Source organism: Brachyistius frenatus, unplaced genomic scaffold, assembly GCF_029030835.1.
Source record: "Brachyistius frenatus isolate BFR_SWC_R1_liver_20210118 unplaced genomic scaffold, ASM2903083v1 Contig_169, whole genome shotgun sequence".
NCBI classification, from domain to species: Eukaryota; Metazoa; Chordata; class Actinopteri; family Embiotocidae; genus Brachyistius; species Brachyistius frenatus.
In genome coordinates, this window is record NW_027210768.1 from 317,211 (window position 1) to 332,285 (window position 15,075).

General features: G+C 42.3%; 1 protein-coding gene across 3 annotated transcripts in view; it reads right to left on the reverse strand.

The window, feature by feature from the left end:
- LOC138631932 (acyl-CoA:lysophosphatidylglycerol acyltransferase 1-like) overlaps positions 1-15,075 on the reverse strand; it is a 191,940-nt gene that overhangs the window by 27,510 nt on the left and 149,355 nt on the right. The window contains exons 2-3 of one of the 3 annotated variants that reach the window (XM_069717135.1): positions 14,687-14,762; positions 13,735-14,037 (exon numbers count right to left, since the gene is read on the reverse strand). In XM_069717135.1, coding sequence (XP_069573236.1) covers positions 13,735-13,972 — 238 coding nt within the window. In that variant the 5' untranslated portion in view covers positions 13,973-14,037; positions 14,687-14,762. Of the gene's footprint in view, positions 1-13,734; positions 14,038-14,686; positions 14,773-15,075 lie in introns of those variants that run through there. The other 2 variants (XM_069717134.1, XM_069717133.1) reach the window with 2 other exon arrangements.

Here is a 15,075-nt window from a genome sequence, read left to right on the forward strand (position 1 = left end):
AGGTCGGCACTAAATCAGTGATCAGCCAGTTATTGTTCATTCACGTCAATCAAAGCTTAGGGTCACATGCCCACAGCGTACAGCAGGAAGTATGAACTCTGGACGACTGAACTGACAGCTTTAAATGATGATCAGGGATGCAAACAGGTAAGTGGAAGAAAAAAAAAAGTGAGAGCTTTGCATGGATTGAAAAAACGTGCCACAAATAGATCCAGGAGCCACGATGCTCTGCCAGGAGAAAGCTTTGAAAGTCACTTTACACAACTACCACTACCTGTGGTAAAACAATCCACACACTTAAAAGGAATCAATACTTGTGAATAGATCAGAATACATAAAAATTTAATTTGCATTTTAACATTTAATATTGCTTAAACTCAAATTTATATCAGAGTTGCCAGATTTCGCTGCCACGTCAACCATAAGTTTGCCTTTTTAAACTCGAGATAATTTAAGGTCAGAAAGATTTTTTGGGGCGAACCGTAGGTGTTTCCGTGAGTCTGAGCCGAGGGGATCGTAGTTGTCCAGAACTTTTAGAAAAGTAAACATCTCTTGTTGAGACAGAAAGGACCAGAGGCATGTACACTGTACTGAACATTCAATTAAAGAGAATTTAAGGCTTTTGGGAGGAACCTATGGTCCTGCTGTGTTCCAGTTTTCAACAGCTGCTGTCACTACAAGCAACCACATGCATTTTGTTAAGATGCGCCGTACTCTGCCTCTGATTGGCTGGTATTTGTTGCCTTTTGTGGTTAGGAGTGAGATAGTTAGAGTAAGAGTGTACAGGTCAGAGCCAATCAGAGAAAACGTAGTGGCGAATCTTTGCAAAGTGTGGGTGGAAAAAAAGATTGCACCCACTTAAGAGGGTTAAAAATAAATAAATAAATATATATATATTTTCTGAGCTTTTGCTTTTGTCATGGTGACGCATGAGATGTCCTTCAAGTCGCAGCTCTAACCTGACCAAACCAACTGACCTGAACTGCTCCATGTCTGGAGCTCCAGGCTAACCAAGAGCAGCCTTGTCAGGCTGTTTGCACTGAAGTTGCTCTTCCAGTCTATCTTAATACTTTACAAATATACACACTCAGTTCTCCAACCAGCAGTTTTGCTTCCACTAAACTAGAAACTCCCTCTCTCTTGTCGCAGCCTATTATTCCCCCCCTCTTCTCCCCTCCCCTCCCCTCGAGTACCAGTAAGAGACTGAGCAGACCAAGACTGTATCTTCCCCCGTTGTATTTCAGGAAATCATGATGCAATTCATTGGTCATGTATCTTGAAAACGATGACATCATGTAAAAATGCGCTGATGTTGCAGACTTGCCCTAAATAAACTCATACTGGCTCGGGGCCAGCAGTTATATGTCTGGTCTGTCTGGTTCAATAGTCAAAATTTGACTAAATAAACAAATATAATCTAATTAATGGACAAATAAAAGCAATCAAATATTACTGAACCATGACTGATTGTTGCCAAATCTGCTTTGAATTGCAGTGTGTGGTAACTGTAACGTTGTGGAGATGATGAAGCTTTAATGTTGGACACATGATACTGAATCATCTCAGAGTTTGACATACACACCCGTGATGATTAGCAATGATGAAAAACAGTATGGTTGTTAATAGGCTTTCACTAAATTAACAGGCTCGTGCTACAGTGGTTCTACTTGACAAAGGCTTTCAACCTGACAATGCCCAGTGTCTATCATCATCTACAGGAGTGGATCCTCCAGCGCCCTCGTTCCCTTTACATCGTCAGGCCTCTATTCAGTAGCATACAGGCTACTTCACTACTCATTCACCTGCGTCTGATTGTTGATGGGAAACACACGGGAGCTACAACAAAGCAGGAAACACGGCTCATGTGAGACGAGGGGTGACAACAATAGCCCTGCAGCAGACCACGTGAGCTTCTTTTTCAAATTAAACACACTTCAAAAACTTTGCATATTAATGGCAGCCGAGGAGGTGAGAAGACTCCGCTGGGCTGCAGGGTTTTACTCGTGATCCCCGCAGTTCAGGGCTGATCTGACCCGTTTCAGTTCTGGGTAATGCCAATGTTGCATTAGTCGGGCTTTAGGGTGCAGAGTGAGTGAGAGCTTCTTCTCTATAGGGAGAGTTAACGTTAGGTTTTCTGGCTGATAAAGATTCATCAGAAAGTTTGATTTACACCAGATTTATCAACTCAATTAAGCAACAGCACAATTTTAACGCAATACAAGACAAGTGATTTTGATACTTGCACAGACAGAAATGCTTCGGTATTACAGAGTATCAAAAAAACGCCTTGTTATTTGGTATAAAATGCCAATACCAAGGCAACATACACACTAATTTGTTTTAGGGAGGGGACAGGATTTTTTTTTTAATAGTAAAGTAAAGTTGTTTACCAACCGACATTTAAAAACAACCGAGGAAGAAGGCCACTTTACTACTTCGGAGGGTTACTTTAAGTTAAACTAATTATTCAATATTCACTTGGAAATATTCTCCTATTGTTTGAAAAACCTGTGCGGTGCCCCCAAGTTTTAACTCGAGTAAATCTTACATTAGAAGGCCTGATTTCCTTCTTTCGAAACCAATGTTTGGCCACGTACCTGTCTTAAGTTGCATGCGCTGCGGTAACTGAAGCCTTCACTGTGCGCAGCTGACTAGCGATAACAGCTTGCATGCGAGGCATTTAGGGGACATCTGTAAATTGTAGCTAGAGAAGAAAAAAAAGCCTGGGTTACACCCTAACCCCTCGAAACTGCACGGAAACTAAGGATATGTACCGTAATGTGCAAGGTCATTTTCTTTTTGATCAAATAGATTTAAAGAAAAAAAAAGAAGATTGTTTTCAGTTACCAGTATTGAAGTCAAGGTATTTTGGTGCTGCTATAGCAAATATTTTAAACATACCCCGCCTTATACATATATGGTGAATGAAAACATTAAAGGGAACAAAACTAAATTGTTTTTCCATCTAAGCAGACATATCGATTTTTGTCCTGGAAAAATAAAACGTAAAAAATACCAACACGAGTTTTAAAAGGCTCTCGGCAGTAAAACGTGTATTTCTTGGCCTATTTTGTTATTGGGTGTTGTTTGTTAATTTCCCTGACACAACATGATGTCACATTACGATGGGAGATGACAAATGTCAGGCCTTAGTGTAAAACTCCCCAGCAATAAGAGGGGGAAAAAAAGGGCATAGCAGAAGCTGAGATCCCAATTCTCTCAACAGACTAGACCACCATGCAGTTCAACAGTGGAAGATCTCACCTTTCCTGGACTGTATAAACTCCCTGTCTTGCTTTTACTACTTCTGTTTCTTTATACACATTAGTACCAAGGTCACACGCGCACTTCACTTACTCTAAATCCATTCTGTGAAATGAAGGAAGTCAATACACAAAGCATGCAGCGGGAAACCAAAATGCATCATCTCGGAGTAGATTTTTTTCGTTTCCAAAGCGCAGCGGTCCCGACACAGTTGACACAGAAGTGCATATTCAGTTGTGAGGAAGTCCAGTGTCCCAAGGACAAGGCTGAACATGACGTGCTCATCTTCAAAATGGACTCAACCACTCTGGTCCAAAACAAAGTGAAAGGGATCTGCCAGTAAAGCTGGCAGCACACAACACAAATGGGATGCTAAACAATTGAAGAACGATAAAACTGATAAACTGCCTGGACGACATGATTGTGAAGTCATTGCTGCGGGCAATACGGCCTTAAAGTAATATGATGCAGCACTCTTATTTTTCCAATGAAAATATTTGCGTGGTGTTTCTCCACAAACAGCTTCCCTTGAATATCATCGATTGAGCCGATTTTGCAAATTTGTTTAAGCTTTAAATAAGTGCAGCTATTATAAAAGGGATCTATCTAATCTAGACTTCAAATCTTGTTAATCTAATCACGATGTAAACATACTTTTATCATTATCCTTCAAGTCTGGATTTAACTTCTTTCTTTTGGAACAGGACAGAAAAACTTCAGCTTTACTTCGAATCTCTGCGGTCAAGATTTTACTCTCTCGTGGGTCTTGGTGAGGAGTTCAGTTTTGCCCAACACGAGATGACAAGCTGCTGCTAAGAGCTGTGATCTGCATCTTCAAAGAAGCCTCCAAAACCTTCTTAATTAGCAAGCTATCTGAGAGCCACAGTTGCAGGCTCAATTTACTTGAGCACGTAAGAGTGTTCTTGAAATAAAACGGCTTAAATCAGTTCATTGTGTCAATTATATACCAGGCAGATATCCAAAAGCAGGAGGCCTTTTATGAGAAAAAGTCAGCAATTAATTGTTAGTGTAGACTCCGCTAAATGAGGTGTAAGATCTGCTGTTATGACCCGAGGAGAAAGGCATTCAAGCCAGCCGTCAGCATTAACCGTTTCTGCACGACTCGCACTAAAAGGCTAAATTATTGCCTTGACAGAATCGTGAGTGATTAAAGGTTGTAAGTTGATCTCGTTCCACCTTGAAATTCGACCAGCTGTACCTGCTGCAAGCTATTCGGCATGTTCACAATGAGATTTAGTCATGTAATGCTAATGTGCAACTTACTCATTCAGCAGTTCATTAGCAGATATTGGAGAACACGGTGGCTGGAAGCTTGAACAACATCTGCCAACATGCAGAAAGCGCAATCCCGGTTGTTTGTTACTGTTTATTGTATTATATTACAGATATGTTTAGAAAAGCCACTTAGACATACAAGCTTGATAAATGTCGGGCACGTGCCCAGATGACAGGATTGACGCGACAACAGTACAATCATTGATCTTTTCCAACCCAACAGCCAGACGACACAAGGTGTTTTTGAATCTTCCTGCATCCTCACAAAAACATCTCACCGAGGTTAATCAGCTTCTCTTGAGTCAAAGAAAGTACAAGAGGACAAGTTATTGACGTGTTCAATTTAGGCCTGTGTTTCACCTTCTGTCCTCCAAAGAATAAGATCAGTCCACATGGACACAGGAATCGAGAGCATACTTTGTGAAAAATGACACATCTGTGACACTTGGACAGGGGGTGTGCCGGGTGTACGTACACTGAAGGCAATGTCATTTCATAAGGAGCATGCCTTGGTGCTCGCTGAAGTCCCCATTGTTGAGGGAGAAGAGCGTATGTGATATCATAGAGATGGGTCATCTGTCAGATAGAATACATTAGGGAAATTGTCTTTGAGAGATGACACAGTTAGCGCAGCAGGATGACAGCCATGCTGCAGGCACAGTGTCTAATCCGGTATCTGTGGTCAGCTAAACGGCGTACCGCTGACCTTGCCGCCCATCTCTATACTTCCTTCTCTCTCAAGAGGAGAGAATTGGCAAGACATCATGAAATCTCCTTCACAAAGGTGGCTGTCCATCCGAGAGGACAACTTTGTGACGAGCGATGATTCAGAGCGGTATGTAACTGCCAGCCAGTGGACATTGGCAGACATAATTTGGAGCTCTTGCTGATTTTACAATAAAGCCTGATCTGTGCTACGAGTGCCGCCGGTAACGGTCACTACCAGAGAGCAAATGGTCCAGAAATTGTTTCTCCAGCAGGGGTCAAATAGAGGGAGGTTAAAGTAGCCGAGGACTCAGTCAATAGTAATCACAATTAAATCACAGATGTCAGGCTGCTAATAGCTTATTGCAGATATATTGGTATCGGTGTAAAACTGCAACACTGAAATGCTAAAGAGCGTCATAATTACATGACTCGTGCACCAGAAAGCCTTTCGATTTATGTTTCACCTGAAACATAACCTCCTCACTAAATACCTCGGCCACAGTTCTTTCTCATGACGTGTGTAGGATGGAGGAGTCTTCAGTCACGCTAGCGGCGCCGTGATGTTCAGTTTAAATAAAACCAAACTGTTGTTGTATGGTTTTAGGTGAAATGTCAGGTTCGTGAGTGATCAAGGAGACTTAACACCCAGTTGCATGGCAATCAGCCAACAATTGTTGAGACGAGGAGAAACTCAAAATGTCAACCTGTTTGAGGAAGTGTCAAAAAAGAAAATCTCCAGTACTCAGTGGGATTCATGAATGTCTGTACTAAATGTGTGCCAGTTTAATAGATGGTAAATGCTTCACTAAGTAAATGACAATCTGCCTTTCTGACGGCGCTAAAGGGAAAGTCAGGGGGTCACTAGGAAGTCATTATGATTCGTGCTCTGGAAACCATATACATCTCAATAAAATGTCATGGTTATTCTTCACAGAGTTGCGTCATTATTTTAGGCTGGACCACAGTGTGGGCTGACCAACCTCACCATCCCAGCTAGTGTGGCTATAAACAACAACAACAAAAACAACAACAAAAGTATAGTGGATTTACCATTATAAGATTTTTGAAACTCTAAAAATATTAATATCTGCCTAAAAATCCCTGAATAGATCAGGCACTATTCATGAATGAATGTACGTTATGATTGTGGCACAACTGTCTAAATTGTTTTTGTTTTTGTAAAGGAAGACAACAACAGTACTGATGTCTTCTAAATATGAGAAGTCTCAACATTGCCGAGAAAGTCGAGCAGTTAAAGATGAAATTGGCTCAACGGGAAAAGACATCTAACATTTTATAATCAACTACTTGATATGTAAAAAATTATTAACAGGTTACATTCGGTCTGAGTGTGTTCTGTGTGAAAACCTAACCAGCTACAAGGTTCAATTTAGTTCAGTCAATGTCTCCCATGTTGGTTGGAATAACTGGGTATCATCAACTGCCTTTAATTTCTTCCCCTCATTAAAAATTTAAAGCAAATTTAACCCCTTCCATTTGTCCTAAAAGTTCCTTGATTCAATTACAACAAATCATAATTAAAATATGGATTTCCCACATAATTCACTGTTCATCCACATCAATATCCCACAGTCCTTCTGTACACCAGGGAATTAAACATCAGCCTCCACCAAAGCAAACATGTTTCAGTGCCTCAGAACAAGAGATGTAAATGTTCCATTGGTGTTATCGCCATTTCAGCTGAACTGGAGACGCAGGGCCGATTCAACTCCTTCACTTGTGCTATAAGACACGACTGAGTCCATCTCAATCTACAGTGTGTTTTCATGCACTATACACATTAAACTTTTACTAAAGTCTGTTGGCAGGACATCACAAGTATGCTTTCCCTAAATAAAAGCTTTTAAAAGTGCACACAGCTCTTGCTTTTTAGAGCAGCTCTTACTGTGAATTCTAGCTCAAGCTACACGTTTGGCATCTTCTTGCCGTGCTTCTGGATTCTGGCAGGAAGTGGAATAATGATTCAAACACGAGTAATTTTCAGGACATTACGATAAGAGGTCAGCTAAGGTTGACCATGTACTGGAAAGAAACAAAGCTGGAAGTTATCTCGGCCGAACACGTGCAACAGAGATAATTCAGAACAGTCGGGGAAATGTCAATCAAACGTGATTTGTTTACACCCACACAGGCCAGAGAATAAGTCTAATCAGCCAAGGAACTGCTAACACTTCTGTGGGCGTACGGTGGCTTTAACAAATGAGAAGCAGTTTGCGTTATAGCCTCAAAGTGAGATGATCCGCGCTGAATTTACTTCACTGCCTACTGCTTAGCTAATCTTGACATCTGATCGTTCTCGTGCCACATCTACAGGAACAATGACATCCACGGAACGATGGAGTTTTGGGGAATATGCATTAAACGTGGCCGAGACTTTCTCCACGCCTGTCCTGGTTGGGAGACTGCCAGCTGGATTCTTTCAAAATAAAAGCAGACAAGGCAGCATCTAATCAGGTCCAACAGGTCTCTGAGCACTTGATGTTGTATGTAGTTAGTAAGCACAACAACATGACGATGGATTATCTTTATTAGGTATTATTTTATACATTTATAGGTTAATTGTTTGGACAAAAAAAAAATGTCAGAAAAGAATCATCAAACTTTCATATTCAGTTTACTATCTTAGAAGACCAATAGTGAGAAATAAATTACAATTTAGAAGCTAGAAATTGTGAATTTTAGGCATTTTTTCTTTAGAAATCACTGACAGTTACCATTTAAGTTTCTGTTTAAGTCATCTTAACAATATAATAATCAAAAACTGGATGTTTATTACTACTATTAACATAGACAAATCTAATCAATAAAAGACCTTGCAACAAATCAGAGTAGCCAAAAATCTAAGTGGAGTCAGCCCCAAACCGACTGTTTTCATTATTGATTATTCAGCTGACAATTTTCCAAAACAAATTAATTAGTCTATAATGATAAGCAAGTACCAATTTATGTATATAGAACTGTTCAAAACAGAAACTATAAAAGTGTGTCTTGGTGAAAGCAACTAAACAATACAAGAGCAAGACGATATAATTCAGCACAATGTAGTTGAGTCGATGGTGACATAATTAAATGTTTTGTGATCAATAGTCCAAAATCCCCAAAATGTTTGATTTCAATACACTAAAAGCTGGAAAAGGTTACCTAATCAATTAATTGAAGATTACTCAGTCAGCATTCAGAAGAAAGAAAACTTGCAGGAATAACAAGACGTCAATGACGGGCCTCTGTAGACTCCAGACAGAGATCATAAGTCCTAATAATGTGATATTCATGGGCGTAAATAACAGAGCCACACTGTGTTTCACGTAAACATTACATTCCCAATATGATCACAGACTGGGAAACGCAACACAAACAGGAAACAAGTGTGCAAATAATGTCTGCATGTTCAGTCACCGTCTCTGATCTCCTTACAGGTCCGACAGACCACCCACTCATACAAGATGCAATGAAAACGTAATCCTGCTGGCTTTAGGTCACCTGTTCAGGCCCACTGTTGTGAGGGTGACCGTCTAATCAGAACAAATTCAGTTGCAATGCTTTTTACAAAAACAGGGAAAAAGGAGTCCAATTGACTGACAATACAAAACTAAATACAATAAAAACTGTTTCCTGTGGCTTTCTGTCCAACATGTTTTGAAGTAATCAAGATAAATCCTGCAAAGCGAGTTAATAAATCATAGTTACCAGTCTTTGTTGCACCGATGGTATCAGTAGAACACAAAAACACTATCTCCATTAAAACAAAGAACACGATTCGAGGGTTGATATTAAAAGAACCTCTTCTTTGGAGCATGTTCACAGTTGTGGGTCTTGATATTACAGCGGCATATTTCAGCTTGTCAAATGCAGCTTCAGTAATCACATGCGAGTATCAGTTAGCTGACCTTACAGTGCCATTAGCTCGCCTGATAAAATAAAACACACTGCGGGCTTGGGAAGGGGTTTATGATGCACCGCTCAGTGAAGCCATCAGGCGGGCGGCGGCGGCGAAGCAATATCAGCTTGACATTGGTCGGCCTGTTCTTCAGAAAAATTAGCATCTTCAAACGGATGGCGCTCAGTTGTTTTAGTTATAGATGGCCGGCTTAAACAAATGTCACTGTGTCGTGCCTCGACCTCACTTTACTGAGAGCTCAGCTGAAATCCAGCACTTACATTTCCACAAGAATAACAGTATGAATAGAGGACTTTGTGAAAATTCTATTGTCAACATTTTTTATAGCAATCAAATCTCAGTTTCTTGTCTGCTACATGATACTTGTTTAATCACCTCTCACAAGTTAACCTGTTTGTACATTGGCTGTCAAATATTGTAAACTGTCTTCCATGAAAATATGTTGGGTTTTTTTTTTGCGACGCAAAACATTTTTGGTGGATTTAATGAGGAAGAAATGCCGGATGCAGCTTCTGGTTGAGTTCAAGAAACATTTAATGATAAACATAAGGGGCTAAGAGAGTACATTCACCTCATACAACCACAACTGCTCTAATCCTGACCCTTTATGAGACGCTCGACAAGATCTCCAGAAATCATGTGACATTTTGTGTAAACTGTCCTGGTGACAAAAAAAATCCAGTTCATGGCAGCACTTGGTGCTGATGAAATGATCTATGACATCTACAAAGCGCCGCTGTTCTGCTTCTCCAGAGGAGGTGATGCAACATCCTTCATGTTTGATAGTTCAACTACGGCTCAGTTTCCAGACTGCAGAACGTCCGACTCTGAGCGAGTACTCCCTGACACACATCTAGTACTTCTTGACTGCACATGCAGCCTGAACAGAATTAAATTAAAATTAAAATCCGCGTCACACCTTGTCAACAACACTACATATTTGTCTTCATGCATGTCAGAAATAAAACATCCGAGCGGCTAGGAGGAATCTGTTAGGGCTTCAACTAACCATTATTTTCATCATCAATTCATTATTTGATCAAAAAAGTCAAACATAAATAAATATTTAGTTTGAGACCACCGACCAAGAAAATAAGCAAATATTAACATTTAAGAAACCACAGAAATCCCAGCTTCCATGAATATGTTATCAGAGGAGCTGCCAATCAATTTCTGTTGACTAATTGCTGCTGTTGTTCTAAAAGACTTCATTGGTCAATAAGTGTCTCACAATAAGGTAAATGTACAGCTTCCTTTCCCCACTGCTGGTGGCAGCTCTACTCTACTCACCGGAGGTACTTCAGCAATTAGTTTTCTACTGCAGACGACACACACAGACCCACTGGATGCTTTCCTTGGAACCCAAACAGAGGAACGTTCGTCTGCACCTCGCACATCGATCCAGTGCGCTTTTTCCGGTTGCGATTAACTGAGTAATCAGGTGATTAATACTATAGTACCTTGACTTGTTAACAATGGCAGGTTTGTGCCGGATGTCACATGTCGCGAATGCAGTGGTGCAGTGATTGTGACAATCCTCTCTGACTAACCAGTGGTCTGCAGTGTTTTCATGTCACCTTTTGGCTTGTTTGGAACCTCAATGGACGCGATACCAAAACTTTCCGTCCGAAGGGAAACCAAACAAAGACGAGCAGAATGGAGCTGAGCCGGTATGAGCAGCGGTGAAGGGGCTTATGGTGGTCACCATTCAGCTCTCTGCTGGACTGTTTATGTTTAAAACAAAGGCTGCAACGCTCGCAGAATGCAAGACGTAATCTGCAGCTGTTCCTCGAAAGAATGAACAGAAATATGTCCTTTGAGTGACAGTGAAGCTGTGACCTTGGATAAAAACTGAAGTAATTGAATTTTGTGCTGAAAGGTCCTTTTACACAGTGCAGGAACCCGGTTGGTTACACAGGTAGCAGGTTGAATCGACCCATCCTCCTCCCACTGCCTTTGAGCACAAGTCACAACAACACCGGTGGTCACACGTGTAGTAAAACGACTGCTGCCGCCCGCTGATCTGTCAACAAGGTCAGATTTTCTAATGCTGTAGTTACTGTGTATCCCCAGTTTTTACTGTTTCACCTTTCTGAGCTGACATACCTGTGTCACAAAACACCACCACCAAAGATTTAACACGTGGCACGCTTACCTCATATGTTTATGTGCATCTCTTTGGAAGATGATGCATGATGTGACTTCTTTCATTTTAAGACTCTTAAGGTTTGTGTTGCAAATCCTCTAATGGCACCATTCAGCCATCTTTGTTTACATGACATGGGTACATCACATGAGTTTTTCTGCACTGAACTGTCATTTGAATTGATTATGGAGCCTCGTACCGAACTGCTTCTTAAAAATTGGCGATGCACTGTGGAGACAAATGTACATCGATTCTAATAAGACAGTTCAAACTGAGGTCACAATAGCTCAAATCTTAATAGTGTGACAGAAGGAAGCGCCGATGGGTCCGACAACAACCAGGCTATTTAATTCACACTAAACAGCAACTGATCCAAAAAGGCAGGATTTGGACCTTTTACATGCTATTTGACTGCAGTCCAATAAATGCAACTGCATGTTGAAGTGTATAAATGTAATATAAGAAACAACAGCAGGCAAATTACAGTGCAAGTTACATTTGATATTCTAAATTAAACTTTAGGCACGAAACAGCCAAACGGTGTCTCGCTTCCAAGTGCCGTCAATCACGGTGTGAGACACACGAGACCAGGTGCTCTATAGGCTGAACGCTTTGAATTATTCATCAGAGCGCCTTGTTGCTCCCGATGTCACCACTTAGCAATTTGTAAGCATTTTGCTCGCAGCTCTGTGCAACCGAACACCACTGTAGCCCGAGTCACGTCGAGATATTCAACCAGCCAGTTGAGAGGAACCAACACACACTTGTGACATCCTGCTGTTCTTCTATCACATGTATCAGGTGAGTGTGTTTGTTGTTGTTGTTGTTGTGGTGTCTCTGTCCGGTAATCATGCAACACCACGCCTCTGCATTGACTGTACTTATCATGTAATTAAGCGGCACAGTGGTTCAGTGGTTTGCACGGTCGCCTCACAGCAAAAAGGTCCTGGGTTCGAATCCGGGCCCGGGCCTTTCTGTGTGAGTCTGCATGTTCTCCGTGTGCTTGCGTGGGTTCTCTCGGTACTCCGGCTTCCTCCCACCATCCAGAAACATGCACCTCAGGTTAATTGGTGGTTCTACAAATTGCCCTTAGGTGTGAATGGTCTTTGTTTCCGTCTGTCTCTACGTGTCCCTGTGATGGACTGGTGACCTGTCCAGGTGAACCCTGCCTTCACCCTAAGTGAGCTGGGATAGGCTCCGCCCCCCCGTGACCCTGTTCAGGATAAAGCGGGTGGAGATGATGGATGGATGGGTCATGTAATTATGGACGTCACCAACAATTCCCTTTATTATCAACAGATCCGTCAATTATTTACGCTGATAATTACTTGATGAATTGATCAATTAAATGTCAAAAATAGATAAATCCAAAGTCCTTACGTTACCATAGAAACAAACTACATAAATTACATTTCTAGATAAGGAACATTTTCACATAATTACAGTTATAGAAGCAATTAATCTTGATTATTTGGAAATGCTCCAATTAAAGTGGAGAAAAGAGCAGCTGTACCACTTATGATTCAAAACAAAGATAAGATTTTTCTATAAATATTTCATATTTGTTCAACCATCTGTTCCACCTCTATTAGTGATTTATCTCCAGTTCAGAAGGAAACATTTAGTACATAATAGAAACTAACACCGTCCATGTTGGTAGTAACTGGCCTCAGGTTGTCGTGCTATTGTATTAACATTCAAGTCAATGATACGTTTCTCTGAAAAATATGTATCTGATGTTTGAATTTTGGTTTAAATTGCATAGATTAAGAGAAAAACATGTTTTGAATGGCTGGTTTGTTTAGATGAGGATAAAGAGTCTCTAACATTATAACACTTCGGTGCAGCCCAAGCTGCTGTAACGTCGCTGTAAGCTTTGCTTTACTAATGTTTGGTGATTATGATTTTTTATGGCAGTTTATGTTTAAATATCGTAATGACAATAATGCAAAACTACATGAAAATGAATGTGTTTTTTTTTAAATACCTGCCCACCACAACACCAAGGCCCTCCAGAAACCCTCCAGAAACCCTCCAGAAACCCTGAAACCCTCCAGAAACCCTCCAGAAACCCTGAAACCCTCCAGAAACCCTGAAACCCTCCAGAAACCCAGAAACCCTCCAGAAACCCTGAAACCCTCCAGAAACCCTGAAACCCTGAAACCCTCCAGAAACCCAGAAACCCTCCAGAAACCCAGAAACCCTCCAGAAACTGAGAGTCTGATCTTCAATTCAGGATAACAATCTGCTTTAACATCAGGTAAACAACATATTTCATCCAGACTGTTGGGAGGAGTTTTAAGATTCTGGAGATCTTCACGAACTGCTCAGATCATCTCAGGATGTCCAAACATTGCTGTGCAGGTGTTGTTCTGCATGCAGACCTGAGATCAGGTCTTACCTGTGTAGCCAGCGATCCAGCCCCAGGTGGACACCATGGCCAGCAGCCACTGGAACATGAAGCCTTCGACGTGCCAGAACATGGTGCTGTCCCACAACCGGAGCGGCTGGAGGAGCAGCATGTAGCAGCAGTAGGACGGGATGGCCACGCAGTTGTTGAGGACCATGAACACGAAGCGGATCGCAGACTTGAGGAGAACCCAGCCCAGTTCTCCGGCTCCGTCCAAGAGCTGAGCCATCCTGAAGCTCTGGCTGCTGTCTCCACCTGCTGTCTCCACCTGCTGTCTCCACCTGCTGTCTCCACCTGTTCCACAAAAGACAACAGTCTGTGTCTCATAACGTTGTCTTCTGTCCACCAGCTGTCTTCACCGAGGACACAAATCCGCTAAATGACCCGTAACTCACATCCAAGGACCCAAAGAGAAGCTAACCGGAACCGGAGAGAGAAGCTAACCGGAACCGGAGAGAGAAGCTGCTTCACGGATCAACACACACGATCTTCTGTTTATTATCCGGGTAGATACCGGAGAGACACCGGAGAACCGGAGAACCGGAGAACCGGAGCAGTAAAACATGTAGAGCCCGTTAAAGGACCGACCTAGCTAGTGCGGTGAGTTAGCATAACGGGGACAGACAACCGGTTCCGGTCGAACCGGTGATTTACACCAAAAGAGGCGGTCCGGGTTTCTGGGACACGTCCACCCGAGGACACCTCCACCCGAGGACACCACCACCCGAGGACACCACCACCCGTGGTCTCAGGGTGTCTCCGGTGTCTCAGGTGTCTCCGGTGTCTCCGGTGTCTCCGGTGTCTCAGGGTGTCTCCGGTGTCTCAGATGTCTCCGGTGTCTCAGGTGTCTCCGGTGTCTCAGATGTCTCCGGTGTCTCAGGTGTCTCCGGTGTCTCCGGTGTCTCACCAGTAGTTCTGTAGTTCAGAAGAAGGTTCAACTCACCGGATTAACGTCGCTGGAGCATCCAAGGACGAGATGGAGCAGAGAGGTGGAGGAGGTGGAGCAGAGCTGACCAGAGCTGGTGATGGAGGAGGAGGAGGAGGAGGAGGTGATGGAGGAGGAGGAGGAGGAGGAGGAGGTGATGGAGGAGGAGGTGATGGAGGAGGTGATGGAGGAAGAAGACGAGACGAGCTGAGATGTAGCTTGTAGCTTTAGCTTGTAGCTTTAGCTGTAGCAGGTCACGTGGAGCTAACCTGCTAACCTAAACGGTGAAATTAGCAGTGATGCTAGTTAGCATGATCCGCGTCTCTGAAGCTTCAGATTTCTGTTTCTCGAAGACCTGAAGGATCAAACGCAGCTGCTCCGTCCGGCGTCCTGCCGGGACGAACATC